Raw genomic sequence first — 27,120 nt, forward strand, 5'->3', positions numbered from 1 at the left:
TGTCCATTTGGAAGACCCATTTGCGATCAAGCTTTTACTTCCTGACTGATGTCTTGAGATGCTGCTTCAATGTATCCACATAATTTTCCTTCCTCATGATGTCATCTATTTTGTGAAGTGCACCAGTCCCTCCTGCCACAAAGCACCCCCACAACATGATGCTGCCACCCCCGTGCTTCACGGATGGGATGGTGTTCTTCGGCTTGCAAGCTTCCCCCTTTTTCCTACAAACATAATGATGGTCATTATTTTTGTTTCATCAGACCAGAGGACATTTCTCCAAAAAGTACGATCTTTGTCCCCATGTGCAGTTGCAAACCGTAGTCTGGCTTTTTTTAATGGCGGTTTTGGAGCAGAGGCTTCTTCCTTGCTGAGCGGCCTTTCAGGTTATGTCGATATAGGACTCGTTTTACTGTGGATATAGATACTTTTCTACCTGTTTCCTCCAGCATCTTCACAAGGTCCTTTGCTGATGTTCTGGGATTGATTTGCACTTTTCGCACCAAAGTATGTTCATCTCTATGAGACAGAGCGTGTCTCCTTCCTGAGCGGTATGATGGCTGCGTGGTCCCATGGTGTTGATACTAGCTTACTATTGTTTGTACAGATGAACGTGGTACCTTCAGGCATTTGGAAATTGTTCCCAAGGATGAACCAGACTTGTGGAGGTCTACACTTTTTTTTCCTGAGGTCTTGGCTGATTTCTTTTGATTTTCCCATGATGTCAAGCAAAGAAGCACTGAGTTTGAAGGTAGGTGTCACGTTCCTGACCTATTTCTGTTAGTTTGTTGTATGTGTTAGTTGGTCAGGACGTGAGTTTGGGTGGGCATTCTATGTTGTCTGTTTCTATGTTGGTTTAAGGGTTGCCTGGTATGGCTCTCAATTAGAGGCAGGTGTTTGGCGTTCCTCTAATTGAGAGTCATATTTAGGTACAGTGGGGAGAACAAGTATTTGATACACTGCCGATTTTGCAGGTTTTCCTACTTACAAAGCATGTAGAGGTCTGTAATTTTTATCATAGGTACACTTCAACTGTGAGAGACGGAATCTAAAACAAAAATCCAGAAAATCACATTGTATGATTTTTAAATAATTAATTTGCATTTTATTGCATGACATAAGTATTTGATCACCTACCAACCAGTAAGAATTCCGGCTCTCACAGACCTGTTAGTTTTTCTTTAAGAAGCCCTCCTGTTCTCCACTCATTACCTGTATTAACTGCACCTGTTTGAACTCGTTACCTGTATAAAAGACACCTGTCCACACACTCAATCAAACAGATTCCAACCTCTCCACAATGGCCAAGACCAGAGAGCTGTGTAAGGACATCAGGGATAAAATTGTAGACCTGCACAAGGCTGGGATGGGCTACAGGACAATAGGCAAGCAGCTTGGTGAGAAGGAAACAACTGTTGGCGCAATTATTAGAAAATGGAAGAAGTTCAAGATGACGGTCAATCACCCTCGGTCTGGGGCTCCATGCAAGATTTCACCTCGTGGGGCATCAATGATCATGAGGAAGGTGAGGGATCAGCCCAGAACTACACGGCAGGACCTGGTCAATGACCTGAAGAGAGCTGGGACCACAGTCTCAAAGAAAACCATTAGTAACGCACTACGCCGTCATGGATTAAAATCCTGCAGCGCACGCAAGGTCCCCCTGCTTAAGCCAGTGCATGTCCAGGCCTGTCTGAAGTTTGCCAATGACCATCTGGATGATCCAGAGGAGGAATGGGAGAAGGTCATGTGGTCTGATGAGACAAAAATAGAGCTTTTTGGTCTAACTCCACTCGCCGTGTTTGGAGGAAGAAGAAGTATGAGTACAACCCCAAGAACACCATCCCAACCGTGAAGCATGGAGGTGGAAACATCATTCTTTGGGGATGCTTTTCTGCAAAGGGGACAGGACGACTGCACCGTATTGAGGGGAGGATGGATGGGGCCATGTATCGCGAGATCTTGGCCAACAACCTCCTTCCCTCAGTAAGAGCATTGAAGATGGGTCGTGGCTGGGTCTTCCAGCATGACAACGACACGAAGCACACAGCCATGGCAACTAAGGAGTGGCTCCGTAAGAAGCATCTCAAGGTCCTGGAGTGGCCTAGCCAGTCTCCAGACCTGAACCCAATAGAAAATCTTTGGAGGGAGCTGAAACTCCGTATTGCCCAGCGACAGCCCCGAAACCTGAAGGATCTGGAGAAGATCTGTAGGGAGGAGTGGGCCAAAATCCCTGCTGCAGTGTGTGCAAACCTAGTCAAGAACTACAGGAAACGTATGATCTCTGTAATTGCAAACAAAGGTTTCTGTACCAAATATTAAGTTCTGCTTTTCTGATGTATCAAATACTTATGTCATGCAATAAAATGCAAATTAATTACTTAAAAATCATACAATGTGATTTTCTGGATTTTTGTTTTAGATTCCGTCTCTCATAGTTGAAGTGTACCTATGATAAAAATTACAGACCTCTACATGCTTTGTAAGTAGGAAAACCTGCAAAATCGGCAGTGTATCAAATACTTGTTCTCCCCACTGTAGGTTGTTTCACAGTGTTCGTTGTGGGTGGTTGTCTCCTGTTTCAGTGTTTGTCGCACCATACGGGACTGTTCGGTATGTTTGTACATCGTCATTTTTGTGTAGTCTATTTTTCCCTGTTCGTGCGTTCTTCGTGTTTTATTGTAAGTTCGTATGTCTAGGTTTGTCTACACATTCGTTTTGTTATTTTGTTAGTTTATTCAAGTCTAGTTCGTTTTCTGTCTTAGTTGTTTGGTCGTGTCTTTATTAAATCATGTCATTTCACAAAGCTGCGCCTTGGTTCAATCACTACTCCTCCTCTTCGGTTGAAGAGGAGGAGGACTACCGTAACAGTAGGCCTTAAAATACATCCACAGGTACACCTCCAATTGACTCAAATGATGTCAATTAGCCTATCAGAAGCTTCTAAAGCCATGACATCCTTTTCTGGAATTTTCCAAGCTGTTTAAAGGCACAGTCAACTTAGTGTATATAACTTCTGACCCACTGGAATTGTGAAACAGTGAATTATAAGTGAAATAATCTGTCTGTAAACAATTGTTGGAAAAATTACTTGTGTCATGCACAAAGAAGATTACGTAACCGATTTGCCAAAACTATAGTTTGTTAACAAGAAATTTGTGGAGTGGTTGAAAAACGAGTTTGAATGACTCCAGCCTAGGTGTAGGTAATCTTCCAACTTCAACGGTAAATAAATTAGCAAAAAAATGTGCTAAAAATATCTAAATACCCGTTTTCGCTTTGTCATTATGGGCTATTGAGTGTAGATTGCTGAGAATTACTATTTTTTCCAATCCATTTTAGAATAAGGCTGTAACGTAACAAAATGTGGAAAAAGTCAAGGGGTCTGAATATTTCCCGAAGGCACTGTATGTGTCTGGATGGAACTCAGCACATGTTATAAAGAGGCCTTAATAATGGATCAATTAATCGAAGCGCCACAGCCGGTACCCATCGTTAACCTTTGGAAACGAAGGTTGCCTCGTGCTGCTGCCCCATGAACAACACCCAGAAATAAAACTCAGCTTCAGAATTATGTTTATGCAAGAACGAAGAATGGTATGAGAAATAAATATGAATTTGTGATTGCAGCATAGAGTCATGTGATGTGATTCTGGAGCCCTATAGGAAGATAGTGTCTACTTCCAAAATAGTACCCTAGTCCCTATATAGTGCACTACTTTTGACCAGAGTGGGCCGTGGTAAAAATAAGAGCACTATAAAGGGAATAGGGTGCTATTTGGGAGACAAAGAGGGAGATCTATTATTGAAAAGTGTTTCAGCTGCTGAGAATAGAACATGACGATGGTGTGAGGCTGTCTGCATCCCAAATGGCACCCTATTCCTTATATAGTAGTTGGGCGTTGGTCAAAAGTAGTGCACTAGGGAATAAGGTGCCATTTGGGATGCACAGTGTCTGAGAGGCAGAAAGCTGGTGGTGGTGGTGGGGTGCTGTGGTTTATATATAACCCTGGCCTGTACTGATGTGTGCCCTTACCTGTACTCCCATGACTCTCTCTGTCAGGGAGTCTTGAGGGAGCGAAGGAAGGCTGCGCCTGATCTGAATATCAAACAGGGGAGGGTGAGGGAGTAGGGTGCACTTTTCCGCTGCCTTCAGCCGAGACACGGAGACACGAAGAGGGAGGAACCTACTCTATTAGCTAAACTCTTCATTATACAGTCAGATCCAGCATGAAGCCTGCAGAAACCATCACCGCAGGTGTCATACCTCCCCTTATCCATACTGATAATTTCCAAGAACACAGAGTGGCGCTGCTATATCCTTCTCCTCGATATACGGAAGGGGTATTGATACTGTACCAAAGCAGAGCTGGGTCTGTGACACATTTCCTGCCCTTTCAGGGCGACACCACATAATTGAACCATTAGCTAAATGAGTACCGGTAACCCAGTAATAGCCTATTATAGGGAGAGAGAGGTGATTTTTACCAGCATGGTAATAAAAGAGGATTATCACATGAGGAAACTCTGAGTCATGGTGTAAATGTATAATTCATACATTATAAATTATAATGCATTTTGACTGTTCTTGTCCTTGAAATAGCTTTCGAAACCAAAGCCCCTGAATCAGAAGGAGACACTGTCTGCTGAGTAGAGGAAGTGGAAGGAGGGTAATGATGAAGAATATAAAGAGGCAGGGAAGGAGGGAGGGTGTACTGCTGTTTTCAGGAGGAGGAGATACAGCCAGGGAGGGAGGGAGTACTGCTGTGTTCAGGAGGAGGAGATACAGCCAGGGAGGGAGGGAGTACTGCTGTGTTCAGGAGGAGGAGATACAGCCAGGGAGGGAGGGAGTACTGCTGTGTTCAGGAGGAGGAGATACAGCCAGGGAGGGAGGGAGTACTGCTGTGTTCAGGAGGAGGAGATACAGCCAGGGAGGGAGGGAGTACTGCTGTGTTCAGGAGGAGGAGATACAGCCAGGGGGGAGGGAGTACTGCTGTGTTCAGGAGGAGGAGATACAGCCAGGGAGGGGAATATCCCTCCCTAAACAAGTCAAATGTTAATAAGCCTACTGCCTGCCAGTCCCTCAAACGTCTTTTCCCTTCCCTCTCTCCAAGAGACATGTAAAATAAAATTCCTCCTCTTTCCCACTATCCTCCTACCCCCTCTACCTTCCTCTACTCTCTCTCTCTCTCGCTCCCTCTCTGTCTATCTCTGCCTGCCTGCATGCCTGCCTGTTTGACCCATTTTCCGACTGTCTGTCCTCCAAAGCACTCTCCTCATTAGCAGTGTAAATGTAAATCCCCCCATGATGAGGAGGAACACAGCGGATGGATTTAATGAGATCTCAGCATCCCGTGCAATACACATTGTTCCTCAAGTTAATATCGCTCACCAAACAACACTGTCCCATTCATACACACTCACTGAGTGTACAAAATATTAGGAACACCTTCCTAATATTACGTTCCACCCCTTTTTGCCATCAGAACATTCTCAATTCGTCAGGCATGGACTCTACAAGGTGTGAACGCGTTCCACAGGGATGCTGGCCCATGTTAACTCCAACGATTCCCGCCCATGTTGTCTCCAACGCTTCCTGCACATGTTGACTTCAATGCTTCCACAGTTGTGTCAAGTTGGCTGGATGTCCTTTGGGTGGTGGCCTATTCTTGATACACACGGGAAACTGTTGAGCGTGAAAAACCCAGCAGCATTGCAGTTCTTGACATACTCAAACTAGTGCGCCTGGCACCTACTACCATACCCTGTTCAAAAGCACTTCAATCTTTTGTCTTGCCCATTCACCCTCTGAATGGCAATCATACACAATTCATGTCTCAATTGTCTCAAGGCTTAAAAATCCTTCTTTAAGCTGTCTCCTCCCCTTCATCTACACTGTTTGAAGTGGATTTAACAGGTGACATCATTAATTAACATTTGTATGTATTATATTTAACCTTTATTTAACTAGACAAGTCAATAAGAGATAATAGCTTTCACCTGAGCTGTGTTTGAATACTCATACTAAACGCACTAACCGTACTATTTGTGACGTGAATTGAGTATATAGTGAATTGAGTATATAGTTATTGGTCATAGCATGGATATAGTTAATATGCCAAAAGTTCCTGGATGTCTTACTAAATTTGCCAAAATACGAAGTATACAAGCAATGGACACTATTTCAGTGCTTTTAGGAACCATAATGCAATTCTTCAGAAAATGGGCATGGCTTCACAACGTTTTCAGATTTGTAGAAAATGGCGGAAAATGTGCAGCCGAAGCAAAAAAGTCCAACGAGAGCGGATACAAACTCATTGCTTTAACTAATTATGTCAAATATTAAGAAAATGTTGAGCAATGTAATAAAGTAATGACTTTCAAATAAGTTACATTGCATGCTATGTTGGTTGACAATTTGTTAGCTTTGCTATCCTTATGAACCCCATTGCATTACAGCAGCATCTACCGGTATGTTAGCTAGTTACCTAATGTTAGTTGGCTACTAATACATCGAACTTGCCAGGCAGATATTAACTAATCTGCTATTTAACTAACTACCCAACGTTTATTGACTTGATTATTCACACAATTCTTAGCTAAGTGGTATAGTAATTTTGCGTTTAAATGGACATTGTTAATTCTGGCTATCTACTCAGATTTCAGAGGACTCTCCCGCAGAATAACTGATACATTTATAAACGCTTAACACCCGTTGAATATGGCCGGGGTCAGTAAACTTCGTCAAAAAAAAAGAAGCTATTACATTTTTGCCAGCAGCACAGTCACCAAAGCTATGGATAACATGAAAACAGCCTAACCAGCTCTGCTAGGGCGAGTAAAATGGTTAGAGTGAGGTGTTTTCTCATTTGTTTCTGGAAGTATATAGTCAACGTTAGCCAGTTAATTTGGCTGCTTGACTGCAATTGAACGCTCCGAGAGCGAAACGCTCTACATTTACGAACAGACTATCTGACAATGCTCTGGATTTACGAACACCCAGAGTGCACTCTGCCACTCCAGATTGAATTTACAAACACACCGAAAATCATAAAATATTTAGCTAGTCATTTGTTATGCTAACAAGCTAGCAAGAGGTTGCATAGCAACAGCATCAACTTCCGGTAGACAGGCGAAGCTCTAGTACGCTCAACTGAAACAATACAGTTTGCTTACAGTATACTAAAATGAACTAATAGTATGTAGTATATACTCATTAAGTATGTAGTATACAGTATGGGTATTCGAACACAGCCCTGGATTCACCTGGTCAGTCTACGTCATGGAAAGAGTGGGTGTTCCTAATGTTTTGTGCACTCAGTGTATATTTAAAAAAGTATACAGTCCCTTCGGAAAGTATTCACACCCATTTTCTAAAATGAGTAAAAATTGAGTAAAAAAAATCCTCAGCAATCTACACACAATACCCCATAATGACAAAGCGAAAACAGGTTTTTAGACATTTTTGCTAATGTATTCAGACCCTTTGCTATGAGAATCGAAATTGAGCTCACTTACATCCTGTTTCCATTGATCATCTTTGAGATATTTCTACAACTTGATTGGAGTCTACCTGTGGTAAATTCAATTGATTGGACATTCATTTGGAAAGGCACACACATGTCTATATAAGATCCCTGTCAGGATTCCAAAAGTGGTGAGTGAAGGAGTCAGGCGCAGAGAGCAGGGTAGTTCAAAAAGGACGTGGATTTAATATTCCAAAATACCAGAGAGACGGTCACGCCACACACACAAGGGCGCGTAAAGTCCCAGTCCAAACAAACAGGACTAAACAGAATAGGAACAGACACCACAAGAATGAACGAAACACCACAAACAGAAAAACAAGCCCGCACAAAAGTCGGCGGGCCAACTGGATTTAAATAGCCCAAAATTAAACCTAAACACGAAACAGGCGCAACAAATCAGACACAACTAAATCAAACAGAAAAGGGGATCGGTGGCAGCTAGTAGGCCGGCGACGACGACCGCCGAGCGCCGCCCGAACGGGAAGAGGCACCATCTTCGGCGGGATTTGTGACAATCCCACATTTGACAGTGAATTTCAGAGCAAAAACAGAGCCATGAGGTCGAAGGAATTGCCCGTAGAGCACCGAGAAAGGATTGTGTCGAGGCACTGATCTGGGAAAGGGTACGAGAAAATGTCTGCAGCATTGAAGGTCCCCAAGAACACAGTGGCCTCCATCATTCTTAAATGGAAGAAGTTTGGAACCACCAAGACTCTTCCTTGAGCTGGCCGCCCTGCCAAACAATCAGGGGAAAAGGACCTTGGTCAGGTAGGTGCCCAAGAACCCGATGGTCACTCTGACAGAGCTCTAGAGTTCCTCTGTGGAGATGGGAGAACCTTCCAGAATGACAACCATCTCTGCAGCACTCCACCAATCAGGCCTTTATGGTAGAGTGGCCAGACGGAAGCCACTCCTCAGTAAAAGGCACATGACAGCCCACTTGAAGTTTGTCAAAAGGCACCTAAATACTCTCAGACCATGAGAAACAAGATTCTCTGGTCTGACGAAACCAAGATTGAACTCTTTGGCCTGAATGCCAAGCGTCAGGTCTGGAGGAAACCTGGCACCACCATTGTTCAGCGGCAGGGACTGGGAGTCTAGTCAGCAAAGATGAACGGAGCAAAGTACAGAGAGATCCTTGATGAAAACCTGCTCCAGAGTGCTCAGGACCTCAGACTGGGGCCCTAAGCACACACAGCCAAGACAACGCAGGAGTGGCTTCGGGACATGTCTCTGAATGTCCTTGAGTGGCCCAGCCAGAGCCCGGACTTGAACATCTCTGGAGAGACCTGAAAATATCTGTGCAGCAACGCTCCACATCCAACCTGACAGAGCTTGAGAGGATCTGCAGAGAAGAATGGGAGAAACTCCCCAAATACAGATGTGCCAAGCTTATAGTGTCATACCCAAGAAGACTGAAGGCTGTAATCGCTGCCTAAGGTGCTTCAACAAAGACTGAGTAAAGGGTCTGAATACTTATGTAAATGTGATATTTACAGAAAAACAAAAGTCTAAAAACCTGTTTTTGCTTTGTCATTATGGGGTACTGTGTGTAGATTGATGAGGAAAAAAATCAAATATAATAGGGTCTGAATACTTCCTGAATGCACTGTATATTGCAGGGATAGTGCTATCAACTCATCACATCCAAACCACAACTGTTGTAACCCATTTTCAGCACTTGTTCTCTTGAGCAAAAACAAGAAAACCAACTTTGGTTACACCCGTGTAAATTCTGTACATCCCAGTTAGTGTTTCAATATGGTTCCAGGTCAACAGTACCTGTATAACATACTGTATAAAGCTCCCTAAGACTGTCACTCTGCCTGACTTTATTGCCCTGTTACAGAGAGCATACTCAAGGTTGCTCGCTTTTTCATAGTCCTTCGAGCCAGATAGCAACAATTGTCCTGGAACACATAGAATATAAAGCCTTGTCAGGGCCCTCCTCTCACCTCTCTCTGCCAGCGGGGGTTGATGGTGTTACAGACGATGCCTGAGCGTTTCTCCTGGCCGTGGTGTGGCAGCGCTGGAAAGATGCTGTTCCTGCCGGGATGGATGGCGATCTTCAGGTAGGGGTCAGGGTTGAAGAACATCCCTTTCTTCAGCCCCGTGGCGTGGAAATCTACCAGAGACGATAAGAGTATAGAGGAGGAGACGATGAGGATAAAAGGCTTAAAAATTACACCTTTAACGGCTTAAGAAAATCCCAAACTCCTGACAAAGAGGAGCAGAGTGCAGGCAGCAGGAATGTCCTTGAGAAAGAGAATGTTCCTTTTAGTTCTGCAAATCAATTCAGTTGAATATCCTGTGTTGCCACAGTATGCTGTACTTCTACAATAGTAGTAGTATGTTCTACTATAGCAGAGCAGAGACAGAATAACTCACCCTGAAAAATACATCTAGACAGAATTATTATTTTGCATAGCGTTGCATTTAACTTGAACTTCTCTCCAACTCTGCTCTGTAATATTTGTGACAGCCATGTCATACAGTAGCATAGCCTTCCAGTGATCTGGGACCAGACAGGGACTACTACAGTCAGTATGTTTGTTCAGTATTTGTAAGCCTGTGTTGATCAAAGCTGAAGACGAAGGGGGAAGAGCTGCTGTCTGAAATCCCATCTGCCTCCCCCTGACATCTCCCATGCAGCCGTGGGGGGAGAGAATCGTTTGGATACACGATTTAGCAAGCTGTCACACCCACCTTTCATCTCCACTACCTCACTGTGAATCAGGTGGAACTGGATCATACCGCCTCTACTGCTGCTGCTGCATCCCTCACAGTTGGGAATCCAACTCAACTCAGGACTGTCAGAAACACTTAGCACAATAGACTCACTGTGCTTTTCCTATGATGAGTCAGAGCCTCACTTGTTAGGATGTTTTTGTGACATTTCTACAGATGTGATGTATTTCTTCATGCAGCGTTTGGGAATGAAACAGCCGCATTTAAGTATGGAAGTGTTAGGAGAAAGGAATCCTTTTCATCACCGTCATGTAAGTGTGGGTTTGTCAATATTTCTCTAACTGCTAGCATTCTGTATCATGCCAGTTGGCACAGAACATTCCTTCCTGTAATGCACATGATGTACTCCAGATGGATGATAGTACTGTATCTGAATCCTGGGATGAGTTGCTATGGAGACACAAGCTGTGTGTTGCCCTTTGCCACAGGGATGCTGGCACGTGTGCTGGCCCAACCCTGTAGAGACGCGTTGCCAAGGTAACGTGGTGGTAGGGGCGGAGGGGGGGGGGGGGCATGCTCACCTGAGAGGGAGAAGCTAATGAGTCTTCTGCTGCCTGTGCTCTGGGGGACTTCTTCATTGGTGACGGGCTTAAACACCTACAGAGAGAGAGGGTGAGAAAGAGAGAGCGAAAGAAAGAGAGGGTTAGAGAGAGAGAGAGAGAGAGAGAGAGAGAGGGTTAGAGAGAGAGAGAGAGCACAAGAAAGAGAGAGAGAAAGAAAGAAAGAGTCACATCAGCGCCCGCCTTTAAAGCACCTCTCCTCCCTGTTCCTCCTCCACAGGTGTAAGCCTGCCTAAGGGTTTTTATAGCAGGCTGGATTTGTGGAAAATAGCCACTGAGAGATGATGGAGGGCCACTGAGAGATGGAGGGCCACTGAGAGATGGGGGTGGAGGATAAGGGTCATATGCAAACACACGCACACACACCATCACAGCAGTAACAATACAATGGCATTTTGACAGGCTGTGACATTGATGTGTTTCTCTGAGATTGTTCCTCTGGGTGTGATCTCTAGGAGGATTAGTGACTAGTCATTATAGCAGTGTGGGGGTATGTAGGCTGTGGGGGCAGGGCCTGCATAGGCCTGGGCTAATGCATTTCACTCCCTGGCTGCAGTGGGCCTACAGCAGACAGCTGGAGTGCCCACAGGGGACCTCTACTACAGTATACTCCACAGGGACAACACAAGGACATTATCTGATTCCCCTCTCTGTTCACCTCTGGCTGTGGCGTATCTGTCTGTCTATCTCTCAGACTGCTGTCTGTCTGTGCGTGATCTCTCTCAAGACAGGCAATGTCATCCAGCCAATAAGCATATAATAATTTACACTTAGCACCACTTTCAATTTCAGGATTTTCTTTTCCAGTCAATGAGAAAAGAAGGGTAACCAATCTAATGGATTGCTAAACCCATTATATCTGCCCTTTAAATCACGTCTGATAACCCCTAGTAATCCAGGTAACACTGGACAACAGATGACATGCTAACCCCTTTCTGGAACAGTCAGGATTTTTTTTCTTACTTTTCTTACCACTCTAGGCTCTAAAGTGGTAAGAAAAGCTTCAACCCAGACAATGGAAAAATATATCCTTTAGATGGAAAGACATACAGTAGATCCGTTGTAAATCCCCATCTCTTCCCTTCAGTGCCCCTTGAGAAGCCCATATGAACACATAGAGCCCATGTACAGTAGCACTAATACCAGGTTGGGACTAAGTAGTCCTACACGCTCACCGGAACTGAGGGGTTCTTCACAGTCAAACTGGGGGTGGTGGCACGCAGTGCCCCGCTCACACCATGATAGTATTTAAAACAGATCTTGGTCTCCACTGAGGAAAAAATAGACAAATGACAGAAGAGAGGACAGAAGTTAGTTTAAGAACAGTAGAGAGATTGTTCTATCTTTTTAAAATTACCTACTGTTTGCATTATACACTATTTCTCTGTTTATTGGCACCTTTATCAGGTTTCACAGTTGGAAAGCTCTCAAAAACAGGCCAGAGACACACCAGCGTGACCTAAGGAAGCTGTTGTGAGCAGCATGCCAATAAACTGGGGGAGAGAGAGCAGACGGTCCTCAGCTACATGGTTATTAGCAGCGGAGTCTGACACAGAGAGATAATACTATCCCTTTAATTACACAGAGAGATAATACTATCCATGTAATTACACCGAGAGATAATACTATCCCTTTAATTACACAGAGAGATAATACCATCCCTTTAATTACACAGAGAGATAAGAATCTCAGTGGCTGCTTTCCAAGCTGCTAATCTACTGTGGTAGCTAAATGGAGATGCTTGAGAATCAACACCACTGAGCCTACAGGGTGGCACACAGGCATCAGCGAATGGTATTGGCCAAAAGATTGATTGCTGTCTCTGCCTGGCCGGTTCCCTTCTCTCCACTGGGATTCTCTGCCTCTAACCCTATTACGGGGGCTGAGTCACTGGCATACTGGTGCTCTTCCATGCCGTCCCTAGGAGGGGTGCGTCACTTGAGTGGGTTGAGTCACTGACGTGATCTTCCTGTCCGGGTTGGCACACCCCCTCAGGTTCGTGCCGTGGGGGAAGTCTTTGTGGGCTATACTCGGCCTTGTCTCAGGGTAGTATGTTGGTGGTTGAAGATATCCTACTAGTGGTGTGGGGGCTGTGCCTTGGCAAAGTGGGTGATGTTATATCCTGTCTGTTTGACCCTGTCCGGGTATTTATGCTGCAGTAGTTTATGTGTCGGGGGCAAGGGTGAGTCTGTTATATCTGGAGCATGTTTCATGTCTTATCCGGTGTCCTGTGTGAATTTAAGTATGCTCTCTCTAATTCTCTCTCTCTCTTTCTCTTTCTCTCGGAGGACCTGAGCCCTAGGACCATGCCTCAGGAATACCTGGCCTGATGACTCCTTGCTGTCCCCAGTCCACCTGGTCATGCTGCTGCTCCAGTTTCAACTGTTCTGCCTGCGGCTATGGAACCCTGACCTGTTCACTGGACGTGCTACCTTGTCCCGGACCCGCTGTTTTGGACGCTCTCTACTGCACCTGCTGTCTCTAACTCTGAATGATCGGCTATGAAAAGCCAACTGACATTTACTGCTGAGGTGCTGACCTGTTGCACCCTCTACAACCACTGTGATTATTATTATCTGACCCCGCTGGTCATCTATGAACGTTTTAACATCTTGGCCATGTACTGTTATAATCTCCACCCGGCACAGCCAGAAGAGGACTGGCCACCCCTCAGAGCCTGGTTCCTCTCTAGGTTTCTTCCTAGGTTCTGGCCTTTCTAGGGAGTTTTTCTTAGCCACCGTACTTCTACATCTGCATTGCTTGCTGTTTAGGGTTTTAGGCTGGGTTTCTTTTATATCGGCTGATGTTAAAAGGGCTTTATAAATAAATGTGATTGATTGATTGATTGATTGATTGATAGATATCTGATTCTTGCGAATGAGCTGTCCCTACTGATGAGGTGGGAGGAGCTCTTTGAGGGATGAGTCTTACTTTAGGTAAATAAACAATAAGCAGTGTTAGCTAAATAACAAAATCACCCACAGATGACAACGTATTACTTTAGCAGAACCAGATGAGAGGAGGATAGCACTATGGTAGTTACTCAAAGCTGCACTTTGTGTCTAAGCAGAGCTGTCCACACCGGGGCCTACTGTACTGTACAGTCAGTGTCGGTTCTCTAGTCTAGAGGAACTAATGGGATCATTTGGCTATATAAATTATGTCAATTATTTTATTTATGGGAATCTCTTCCAAATAGACTTGCTTTAATCTGTGCAGAGTAAGAAGTATTTGTGATTCTAAAGGGAAATCCTGAAACTTATGGAAGTCTGAAGATACAAAATGGTCACAATGGTAATGAGAAACAAAATAGTTATGAGATAGTTTCAGTGTTATGTAAAGATTTACAATATGCACTGACGAAGCAGTGTCCTGTTCTGAGTGCTAGATGCTACATCCGTTATAAAACAGCTCTCTCAGTGTGTGGGGGATGTAGTGTACTGTAATGTAGCTGGTTTTGGATGTATTTCCAGAAATACACTTACGCTCCACAAAATAGGAGTTGGCCTCAATTTTCCACACTATCTGGCCCTTATGCGAACCATTCACTCCGCGGCTCTTGTAGTCTAGAAAGTTCTCAGACGAAACTTCTTCTGAGAGAGACGAAAGAGAGGGAGGTAAGGTGAGATACAAAGTCCCATTACATTATCACCCAAGCATTGTCAGTTACCTGTGGATATGTAACATTAACTGTGCCTGAGCACCACAACACCACCTTTAGATTACCTCAAATGATAAGGGAAGGCAGACTGGACATGACCAGACCTAACATGACCTGAGTCATCGCATTGCTCTCTATGTAGTGTACATACAGTCCCTTTCAAATACTGTAGACTTGAATGAACACATTCTAGTTCTTGTCCTACACACCTCTTCCTCTTCCCCAAAAGCTAACTTCAAAGAAGATCACATGCATGTGTAACAGTTTACAAGATTGGAAATAAGCTGCTCTTCATCTCACTGTCTCTAGCTGCCTCACTATCATCTACTATTACGTATTGCTTTGGTCCCTTCTATGAAAATCACTGTTATGGCAGTGCTCACCGATGAGGTACATGCCGATCCAGTCCCCAGCGTCCACCTCCTCCTTGATGTTCCAGCAGATGAGGATGTCCTGGGTCTGACCGATGGCATAGAGCGAGGTGCTGACGGTGAGCGTTGAACGGCTGTGTGATGTCACCAGGTCTGTGTCGCTGGTCGAGCGGTGCATAATCGCCACGCCCTCGGGAAAGCCGTTCTGGAAGTTGACGTTAGGGAACTGCTCGGGATTGTAGCTGTGGCGGATCGGGTGCTTACAGCGCCGGCGGTTCTGGGACGAACGTGACGGGGATGCCATTGCTGCTAGTCCGAGTCCGAGAAACCTGTTCTGGTACAAGTTCTGGAGAAGAGGAGAGGAAAGAAGGAGAGAAACTGTGAATGTGGAGGATGGAGAGCTAGTACTGGAGAGAGTTTAGGGAGGCCAAATGTTAGCATTGTTATTTCTGCGTTTTTGAGATACATACTGTAGATGAAGTCCAATCAAAACTTTCATCGCCATGTTTAAGAACATTGCAGGTGTGTTTTTCTGTTGGTTTATTCTGGCAGACTAAGAGGTAGTGATTTGTACCATCCTGCAGAGAAAGTGGAGCTACAGTGGGAATATTACCAGCAGGAAATATAATCCTAAAATCTTTTGGAAGTTTCTCCACTATGTAGCAATAACTTATGAGTGGGAGGAGAGACAACAATGCCTAGTTAATGAAGAGGGAGCAGCACAGTGCTATGAGTGAGGAACACTCGAGGGCCCTGTCCCGCTCAGACTGTTCAGAGGGTACTGAGTGTGCTGCCTCTCTCATATGTTTACATTGCCAAAGCAAGTGAAATAGCTGATAAACAAAAGTTAAATAAACAATAAAATAATGAACAGTAAACATTATACTCACAAAGTTTCAAAGGAATGGAGTGTTCAAAACAGTCTGCATGGATTTAATGAAGCCTATGGATTGAGTAGAATATAATATAACTTTATTGCGCCAAGGATGCATGTAGTTACATGTAGTTATTACCAAGCATGAGATTCCCACATTGTAGCCTGTAGATTGAATGTATTCACTGATCATGTACTCTACCTTTGCAAATAAAGGTGCGGTTCAGGTATGAATGTCATCCGCATGGTCCTAAAGCACACCGTTGCCTCGTTTTCTAATAATATTCCAATGATAAAACTGGGGGGGGACGGACAAAAATGCAATTTCAGAAAGTGAAAGTTGCACCCCTAAATTATACACTTCAACAGTGTTTACCAATCCTGCCCATGGGACAGCAATGTTTACACATTATAACTACGGAATAGACTAGAAACATGATTTAACTAGTGAAAGGCTGATTTGTAACTGATACACAGAAATAGATTTTAAAAACAGTACACTACACTTCCTATGCATTATGTAAATACTCTAAAACCGGTTCATCTCAATATCTACTTTCCTTCATCTGCACTGATCTGAGGACACAGGATAGGTGTAGTATTTCATCAAATGAGAGACTTCATTTCAACTAGGAGAGAATGTGAAACGCTTTATTGAAAGAAGTTCATTATCCAAGTGTTATAAATACATAATACATGCATTCTAATTGTAATCTTATATTATAAATAGAAGGTCAATCTGTAGTTCAATGCACATCTGGTGTGCATGATAAAAACAGAGGAATAAAGAGGAGGTGAGGAGAGAGGTGTGAGAGAGTGTAAAAAACAGAAAGGAAAAGAGGAGCAGGGATGACCGCATATGATTCATGGATTACAGTGCGACTAAACGTAATATTCTCTCAGTTCATCACAATTGCATAATAGTGTCTCTCGTGGTGTCTCCCCAGTTGGCCCGAAGGTTATCTTAAGAGCGGGAGAGGTGGCGATGACGGGACTGGGGGTTGACATCCTCTCTCACATCAAAACATACCTGCAGACGAGAGACAGATGGAGAGAGAGATAAAATACAAACAACACAAGGCTTAATCATGCTGACACTGTCAGTCATCATAATCATCAGGTGGTAAAATGCTAAACTGTCCTTGGATCATTAACTCTGGGACTACTACATCTCTAGCTGTATTTCAATGTAAAGCATTTTTTTAATAATACTTCCTGTTGACCCGACCAAGTGACCTCTCACCTCTGATCATACTGTGCCCTCTATGTAGCCACTTCAGATGCGGGAGGGGTTCACCGACACAGCTGATATAACCTAGAGGATTTAGGCAGAAGGGGGGAAGAGGGAGGAAGTGAAGGAGAGAGACTGTTATTTAGAAAATAAGGTAGTTGAAGAGACAGTGTTCAACAGGAATCTGTGTGTCGCCTCACCCGTTGTCCACACTAAGTGGCTGAAGAGTACTTTATACTGAAAAACATACAGACACACGATGACAAACAATATAGCGTTTTCTACATTATTTTCTACATAAATAGAAATAATGAACGTGTCTTACTATTCTCCATGGTTGGCCCTCTTGCCTGTTCTTTGAAGGTGGAAGGAGCCACAGTTATACACCTGAGCCTGCTTACTGCACAACACAATCCATCAATCAGATTGATACACGAGTGTGTAGCTGTGGGTTATAGGGTGTCTAATTGTTCTTCATTTTCAATATGGGTGACTCTTAAAGGAGCCTGTTCTGTTTTTGTACAGACATTACCCTTACCTAAACTGTGAATTGAATAAATGCAGTTGACATAGCGAAGTAAATGGAAGAATACACTTATTGCAATGTGGATGGCTCTTAAGAGCCTTTGGTTGTGCATAGTCTAGTCTATGGTGTTGCCAGGGAACAGCACCCTCTTCGAAGAAGTAGGAGGTGAAGATCTCCCGCACACAGATTGCCTCCTGTGCTGCGTTGTTAGCGCCCATCCTTGAAATATCCTGCAGAGAAGCAGACCTCTCCTCTGGCACATGGTAGCGAGCTGCAGATCCCCTCCTGGTCCTCCTGTACATCCTCATGAAGTTATGCAGGACACAGGTAGGCAGTCCCAGATGGCCCTGGCCACCCAACCGTGCAGTGCCCTACACAGAAACTGTAGGCAATCGTTTTGAAGGAATCTCCAGTTGCAAGGTATCTGTAGGAATATGGAAGATAGTCATTATTAGACTTTTACATCACCAGGTCATTGTGGATTTCTAAAGAATAATATCTCTTATAACAAATCATGATAACATTGGAAGGACAGATGCATGTGGGCATGTGAAGCACGTGACAATAGCAGGATCATATCAAAGATAGCATCACAAATAATAATAATACAGTTGAAGTCGGAAGTTTACATACACCTTAGCCAAATACATTTAAACTCTGTTTTTCACAATTCCTGACATTTAATCCTAGTAAAAATTCCCTGTCTTAGGTCAGTTTGAATCACCACTTTATTTTAAGATTGTGAAATGTCAGAATAAAAGTAGAGAGAAAGATTTATTTCAGCTTTTATTTCTTTCATCACATTCCCAGTGGGACAGAAGTTTACATACACTCAATTAGTATTTGGTAGCATTGCTTTTAAATTGTTTAACTTGGGTCAAACATTTTGGGTAGCCTCCACAAGCTTCCCACAATAAGTTGGGTGAATTTTGGCCCATTCCTCCTGACAGAGCTGGTGTAACGGAGTCAGGTTTGTAGGCCTCGTTCACGCTTTTTCAGTTCTGCCCACAACTTTTCTATGGAATTGAGGTCATGGCTTTGTGTTGGCCAATCCAATACCTTGACTTTGTTGTCCTTAAGCCATTTTGCCATGACCTCAATTCCATAGAAAAGTTGTGGGCAGAACTGAAAAAGCGTGAACGAGGCCTACAAACCTGACTCCGTTACACCAGCTCTGTCAGGAGGAATGGGCCAAAATTCACCCAACTTATTGTGGGAAGCTTGTGGAGGCTACCCAAAATGTTTGACCCAAGTTAAACAATTTAAAAGCAATGCTACCATTGTCCATTTGGAAGACCCATTTGCGACCAAGCTTTAACTTCCTGACTGATGTCTTGAGATGTTGCTTCAATATATCCACATACTTTTCCTCCCTCATGATGCCATCTATTTTGTGAAGTGCACCAGTCCCTCCTGCAGCAAAGTACTCCCACAACATGATGCTGCCACCCCCATGCTTCACGGTTGGGATGGTGTTCTCCGGGTTGCAAGCTTCCCCCTTTTTCCTGAAAACATAACAATGGTCATTATGGACAAACAGTTCTATTTTTGTTTCATCAGACCAGAGGACATTTCTCCAAAAAGTACGATCTTTGTCCCCATGTGCAGTTGCAAACCGTAGTCTGGCTTTTTTATGGCGGTTTTGGAGCAGTGGCTTCTTCCTTGCTGAGCGGCCTTTCAGGTTGTGTCGATATAGGACTCGTTTTACTGTGGATATAGATACTTTTCTACCCGTTTCCTCCAGCATCTCCACAAGGTCCTTTGCTGTTGTTCTGGGATTGATTTGCAGTTTTGCACCAAAGTACGTTCATCTCTAGGAGACAGAACGTGTCTCCTTCCTGAGTGGTATGACGGCTGCGTGGTCCCATGGTGTTGATACTTGCGTACTATTGCTTGTACAGATGAATGTGGTACCTTCAGGTGTTTGGAAACTGCTGCCAAGGATGAACCAGACTTGTGGAGGTCTACAATTTTTTTTTCCTGAGGTCTTGGCTGATTTCTTTTGATTTTCCCATGATGTCAAGCAAAGAGGCACTGAGTTTGAAGGTAGGCCTTGAAATACATGCACAGGTGCACCTCCAATTGACTCAAATTATGTCAATTAGCCTATCAGAAGCTTCTAAAGCCATGACATAATTTTCTGGAATTTTCCAAGCTGTTTAAAGGCACAGTCAACTTTGTGTATGTAAACTTCTGACCCACTGGAATTGTGATACAGTAAATTATAAGTGAAATTATCTGTCTGTAAACAATTGTTGGGAAAATGACTTGTGTCATGCACAAAGTAGATGTCCTAACGGACTTGCCAAAACTATAGTTTGTTACCAAGGAATTTGTGGAGTGGTTGAAAAACGAGTTTTAATGACTCCAACCTAAGTATATGCAAACTTCCGACTTCAACTGTACATAAACACCACTTGAAGCTTGATGATGAGTTGATCATTTGAATCAGCTGTGTAGTGCTAAGGCAAAAACAAAAATGTGCACCCCTTTGAGTCCCCAGGACCAGGACTAAGAACCACTGCTCTTCATTGGGACCTCTTCATCTGCAAACAGAGCTTTCAAAGCTCTCTGTATCTGAGGGCATAAAACATTGCAATAAACAGACTTCATTTTACTCAAATTAGACAGCACTGAAAATGATGTTACTATATCTCTGTTCTCACTTCTAGGGACTGTAACTACACAAAAGTACCTGCCCTATCCAGAATAGCCTACTCTTTGACAGTTTGACAGTTGGGGCTGCTGTCCTTTCACCCTTCTCAATGGCTGTTACCTAGCTACCTACAAATGCATTAGGAGTTTGTTTTTACAATGATAAATACATCTTGACACCTAGCTAAAATTAGGTTAGGTAGCTGGTGATATTTAATTAACTTCGCTACACAGTATGTAAAGTTGGCTAGATAGCTAATAGCTAACTGCTACGTTAGCAGTTCATTTGAGTTAGCTTGCACAATAGCTAGTTAGCTAATAATACATTGTTAATATATATTTTTTTACTGTATTTACTTACTTGAATAGGTTCTCCCAGCCATGTGAACGATTGGAAACAGGGCAGCAAAGTTTGTTTGTCACCAGAGCGGTTTAGAGCATATTACTATTTACCTGTGAATAAATTCATGAAATAAAGAATGGATGAAACTATTTACTAACCAGACCTTCATACAAACTTGCTATGCTGAATTCTTACATTTACATTTTACATTTAAGTCATTTAGCAGACGCTCTTATCCAGAGCGACTTACAAATTGAATTCTTGACGCACAGTCGAACGTGCTGCTATATGCTGCCAGCACACCCACAAGTGAGCCACTCTGGGCGGCCGGAGCGGCAAGCGGCACCGAGTACTAATGTACACAATCCATTATTGTTATTTTATTGTGTTACTAGTTCGTTTTTATTTTTTTTTGCTAATCTTTTCTTACTTTTTAATTCTGCATTGCTGGGAAAGGGCTCGTAAGTAAGTATTTCACAGTAAAGTCTACACCTATTGTATTTGTGTGACAAATACAATTTTATTTGATGTAGGCTAAATTTGGACTCAGGATCAGGAGTGTCGAAATATGATTTCTTTCAGCATCTTGAGAGAATGCTAATGCACAGTTAGATAGGTTCTGTAGAGGTGTTATCTTTATCAGCATCATAAAAGCTGATAGTATTTCAATCACATCAAATATGCATTCAAGCCAAACTGAAATATTATCAGAAACATGTTGGGTTGTTTTCACAGCTTTCTATTTCTTACAAATGGTCAAACTGATGTCATTTGGAAATGTTGCACAGAAAAACTCCAGTATTTTTGTTCTTGCATTTTCTCCCCGTTTCCTAAACGTCTTCGCTATGTGAAAGAAGCAGAGATGACAAAGAAAACTTTACCAATGTCAACTAGATTGAAGCATTCATTCTATCAATTTATTACATTATTCTGGTGAGCAAGAGTTTATTTAGTGTTCTATGGCAACATATAATGACAGAAGAGAAGCTCCATATACAGTATCTAATTATAGACAAGTTGACTGCCATCTCTGACTGTAGCCTACGGCGCATTTTCTATATTAGCGCGTTAGGGTCGGGTGCAGGCCTCAGATTTTCACTTTATCACATACAGGAAAGTATTCAGACCCCTTAACTTTTTCCACATTTTGTTACCTTACAGCCTTAATTACAAAGGGAAAACAGGTTTAGACAATTTTGGAAATATATTAAAAATAAAAACAGAAATACCTTATTTACATAAGTATACAGACCCTTTGCTATGAGAGTCGAAATTGAGCTCCGGTGCATCCTGTTTCCATTGATCATCCTTGAGATGTTTCTACAACTTGATTGGAGTCCACCTGTGGTAAATTCAATTGAATGGACATGATCTGGAAACGCACACACCTGTCTATATAAAGGTCCTACAGTTCACAGTGCATGTCAGAGCAAAAACCAAGCTATGAGGTCAAAGGAATTGTCCGTAGAGGCACTGACCTGGGGAAGGGTACCAAAGCATTTCTGCAGCATTGAAGGTCCCCAAGAACACAGTGACCTCCATCATTCTGAAATGGAAGAAGTATGGAACCACCAATACTTCCTAGAGCTGAACAATTGGGGGAGAAGAACCTTGGTCAGGGAGGTGACCAAGAACCCGATGGTAACTTTGACAGAGCTCTAGAGTTCCTCTGTGGAGGTGGGATAACCTTCCAGAAGGACAACCATCTCTGCAGCACTTCACCAATCAGGGCTTTATGGTAGAGTGGCCAGACGGAAGCCACTCCTCAGTAAAAGGCACATGACAGCATGCTTGGAGTTTGCCAAAAGGCACTTAAAGACTATCAGACCATGAGAAAAAAATATACTCTGGTGTGACGAAACCAAGATTGAACTCTTTGGCCTGAATGCCAAGCGTCATGTCTGGAGGAAACCTGGCACCATCCCTACGGTGAAGCATGGTGGTGGCAACATCATGCTGTGGGGATGTTTTTTAGTGTCACAGACTGGGAGACTAGTCATGATTGAGGAAAAAATGAACGGAGGAAAGTACAGACAGATCCTTGATGAAAACCTGCTCCAGAGCGCTCAGGACCTCAGACTGGGGTGACGGTTCACCCTCCAAGGGGACAACAAACCTAAGCACACAGCCAAGACAACGCAGGAGTGTCTTCCGGACAAGTCTCTGAATGTCCTTGAGTGGCCCAGCCAGAGCCCCGGACTTGAACCCGATCGAACATCTCTGGAGAGACTTGAAAATAGCTGTGCAGCAAAGCTCCCCATCCAACCTGACAGAGCTTCAGAGGATCTGCAGAAGAATGGGAGAAACTCCGCAAATACAGGTGTGCCAAGCTTGTAGCATCATACCCAAGAAGACTTGAGGCTGTAATCGCTACAAAAAGGTGCTTCAACAAAGTACTGAGTAAAAGGGTCTGAATACCTACGTAAATGTGAGATTTCAGTTTTTTGAATTTTTTTATAAATTAGCAACATTTTCTAAAAACCTGTTTTTGCTTTGTCATTGTGGGGCAATTTTACTTGTCAATCTCTGCTGTGTGTGCAGGTTAATTGATGATATATATATTTTTTTTTTTATCAATTATTGAAAAAGTCTAGGGGTCTGAATACTTTCTGAAGGCACTGTATTTCGGGCAGGTGCGGTTGAACAAACCACTAGTGCACACACACACATTCTCACACACACACACACACACACACACACACACACACACACACACACACACACACACACACACACACACACACACACACACACACACACACACACACACACACACACACACACACACACACACACACACACATTGTCTCTATTCAGTCACTACTCAGTCAATGCTGGCCAAGTGAAAGATGAAGATATGTCTGTTAGTCTGCCCGGGCAGCTGGCCTACACAATAGACAAGACCCCCACTCCGCGCTGAGAACAATCCACCAACACAATGACCCCTCAATAGCCTGTCTCATTATAGCCACTTTCTGGCCCTCCAGTGTGGAAGTACATGCAGCTGCCAAGCATCCTCTTCAACAACTCTGCCACTGTTCTTCAGCAACAAGGTCACTTGTCTGCCTTGATACAACCTCTGTATGGATGGAATGCCACCATACACAACACACACTGTTTAAGAAATATTTGAGCGGAAGTAAAAAAGAAAGGAAGAGCAGGGAAGAATGTGACAATTTTACTTGTCAATCTCTGCTGTGTGTGCAGGTTAAGTAGAATAATTGGGTAGATAGAATAGTTGAGTAGATAAAATAGGTTAAGGTATACAGTAAAAGCTTCATATTAAAGCACCAGACAGAGAAAATACTACAGTACAGTGGTTTATTCTCTGTTTATCTCTGAGTTGGCCTATTACTTAACTGCTTTTAGGAGCCATATGAGATAACTTGGCTCAGTGATCATCAGTTTCCCTGTACTATCTGCACTGTGCAGCAATTGAAGACATTAGTCCACTTACATAATACAGTAGGCCAGGCCTACATAGCTCTTCTTTCACATGAGCTCCCAACCAATTAATACATGCAGGGATGCAGACAGTAAAATTACCCTCCTTATCACCTTTAAAGGCTGCCAAGTCATTATAACAATATCACTATACTAGTAGAATGAAGGAGAGTTGTAAATCCCTTGTGATTAAATACAGTAAAAAGGTTGAGTGAAATACCTTTTCCAAGTTTTGTGGAGAAGTCTTGCTGTAAAAAGAAAAGATGCCTCTACAAAGTTGGATAGTTGCCAGCATGATGCATGGAAATGCCCCACTGTAATGAATCCCATACTGTAGGCCTACTACCTCCACATAAAGCTCATGATTTTAATCTAATTGGATTTACTCACTGAGACGAATCTGAAGAATAGGACCTGGTGCACTATCATCCCGGCATCACAAATTACACTACAGCGAATCAGCAGCGTGAGGCTAAACAAACCACATAGCTGATCGCAGTGTGCAGTGTGCAACCATGGGAACGCAGCTAGGACAATATGGCTGAATTTAGACAGGCAGCCCAATTCTGATGTTTTTTTCAATAATTGGTCTTTTGACCAATCAGACCAACTCTGAAAAATATCTGATGTGAAAAGATCTGATGTGATTGGTCAAAAGACAAATGAGTGGAAAAAAATATCAGAAAAAGGCTGCCTGTCTAAAAGCAGTCTATATAGCATTCTGTTGCATCCAGATACTGAGATCCTGATACTGAGTGTCTTATTCACGGCACTAGATTAGCAGCAACATCATAAATATCCTTCCAGTCAAAGGAGCAATGTTCAGTCCTCCTAATGCAGCTCTGCACTGGGGCTGCCTTGCTGGTTGGTTAGATGACTCACTCAATGCATTTTTAAACTATGTATTGAGCGGTGGCTCAGCATTCTTCTTCCTTCTGCTCATTTAAATCCACAGGGCTAAACCAAGCAGGGCTGGAGCAGGGAGGTGCATTTTGGGGGATTTTGTAAAAGTGCTCTCCCCTCTCTCATCCATTTAGGAGCTCTACTGTTACTACTCCATGCCCAGAGACTTGAGGAAGACAATAGATACATCTTGATTAAATGTGCTCAGTAAGGTGTATCAAATAGATAAATTCTCCTTCAAATACATGACAGTATAGTAGGCCTAATATATACCAGCCACTAAGAGGTGGCAGGGGTGATGAATTAGGCCCTCAAATCCATACCAAATGTAAGTGTATAATGGCTGCAGACAGTTGGCAGGCAAGGAAATACAATCCCTCTCCAACTTTTATGAGGCTGGGAGATAAGTGAGTATTGGAGGCAGCAGAGACCAGAGAGTTTACAAGTGGATCCTGACTAGACAAAAGCCTGAAGGAGCTTGAGGAACAAACAAAGAAATAGTTCAAATTAGTGTGAATTGCTACAAATCCACATGGAGAGTTTAACCAGAAGTTCAAAGATATGGAGAGATAAGAGGTAGGATAAAACAGGGTATTCTGTGGTTATGTCTCCTTGTTGTTTTAATAAATCAGCAACTCCGGTCAGTGTCTCTGTCATAATTTGCCCCAGGCAGTTTTACTATATTTTCTTTACACTGAACTATTCCACTTGACTTACATTGAGTAAAACCAAGTAAAGAAAATGCTGTATAAACGCCTAGCAGCATTGCCAGTTCATAAAAGATTGTTTATGGGGGCAACACACACATGCCAAATAAAATGTATTACATTTTCCTTTCCTTGATCGACAATATGACAGACACTGAAACTGTAGCAGGAATATTATCTTGATTTTCCATATACCTTTCTTGTATTCATAGACCTTTCACTGTGAACAAGCTGTCTCCTCCACAGTGGTGATTTTAACATGGATCAATAGACTGCGGGTCCCCCTTCTACATGGAAGCTTGAGTCTTTGGCAGTTACAGATGAATCAATAGTAATCTGGTCAATCTCTCTGCTACTGATCAGGATTACTGCTATTACTGCTACTTGATCAGGATTACTGCTATTACTGCTACTCTGAGCACTGACTGCCTTTTATGATGAAAACAGTCTCTATCTCCCTGTGCTGTGTTGAACGGGCTGGAACAGCCTGTGTGTTGTAGGCGGCCTATGGTAATAGTAGTACTATGGTAGCAGTAGTACTTTAGTAAATTACAAATATTGCCTTCCTCCTTATCTCACCACTCCATTCTATGTAGTGTTGTATTTTAGATTCAAACACAGACACAGAGCAAGAGACTCTCTCTCTCGCTCTCTCATATTATGGTGGGGCATCCCTATAGGATTGACCTACTCTGACTTGGTTATACAGACTCGATCAAAACACACCCTGCGAATGGAATGCCTAAATCAATACTCACTTTCAAATATCAACAAACACTGCTAGACCTTTCATAGTCAGGCATAGTAGTAAGCTACAGTACAGGGGTGAATTTTAGTGGCTGGCCATTATTTAGAGCATCCATGGAAACAATCTCGTTGTTTGAGAAAATACGAGGCGTCAACCTCAGTCAGTATTATTTTGTAGCACATAGAACTCGTGATCCCATGCATCAAAATTAACTAGAGATCGATTCAGACACGAGCACGTATCAATTTAGCCACGACTATCTTATTCACAGATGGACAACTAAATGTATCTAAACGTACCTGGGTCAGTGTCACCTGCCTTTGAATCATACTAGATGAAACTTCAAATTCTTATGGCATTTCTCCTGTTTGGTTGTTCTAAGAATAATATATCGCATATCCTCCGTTGGGCCATGTTCCAGCTTTGTCGGACGATTTTCTGAACATTCGTACGGCGATGCTGCTGTGCAGTGGTCTTTCTCTTGGGTACCACAATGCTTCGACCAATAGCGGACCATTTTGCATCAATTTAGCCTCTGTTTCGCTGCCCCCGCCCATGCACGCATCACGCACAAATTAAAGGCCTGCGCTTTGCAAGGCACTCGCACGCATATCAAAATTACGTATTTATACTGAACAAAAATATAAATGCAACATGCAACACTTTTACAGTTCATATAAGAACATCAATCAATTGAAATACATTAATTATTCCCTAATCTATGGATTTCACATGACTGGGCAGGGGAGCCAGGACCAGCCAATCAGAATGAGTTTTTTCCCACGAAAGGCTTTTATGACAGACAGAAATACTCCTCAGT

General features: G+C 43.1%; 1 protein-coding gene across 1 annotated transcript in view; it reads right to left on the minus strand.

Annotated features, from left to right (window-relative positions):
* The window catches only part of LOC139550717 (E3 ubiquitin-protein ligase HECW1-like), a 68,889-nt gene extending 42,064 nt beyond the window's left edge, over positions 1-26,825 (minus strand). Inside the window, exons 1-6 of the mRNA XM_071361814.1 lie at positions 26,600-26,825; positions 14,882-15,215; positions 14,323-14,430; positions 12,013-12,107; positions 10,799-10,874; positions 9,485-9,654 (exon numbers count right to left, since the gene is read on the minus strand). Coding sequence (XP_071217915.1) covers positions 9,485-9,654; positions 10,799-10,874; positions 12,013-12,107; positions 14,323-14,430; positions 14,882-15,215; positions 26,600-26,629 — 813 coding nt within the window. The 5' untranslated portion in view covers positions 26,630-26,825. The remainder of the gene's footprint in view (positions 1-9,484; positions 9,655-10,798; positions 10,875-12,012; positions 12,108-14,322; positions 14,431-14,881; positions 15,216-26,599) is intronic.
* Between the last annotated feature and the right edge of the window lie 295 nt (positions 26,826-27,120).

Source organism: Salvelinus alpinus, chromosome 23 (assembly GCF_045679555.1).
Source record: "Salvelinus alpinus chromosome 23, SLU_Salpinus.1, whole genome shotgun sequence".
In the NCBI taxonomy this organism is placed as follows: domain Eukaryota; kingdom Metazoa; phylum Chordata; class Actinopteri; order Salmoniformes; family Salmonidae; genus Salvelinus; species Salvelinus alpinus.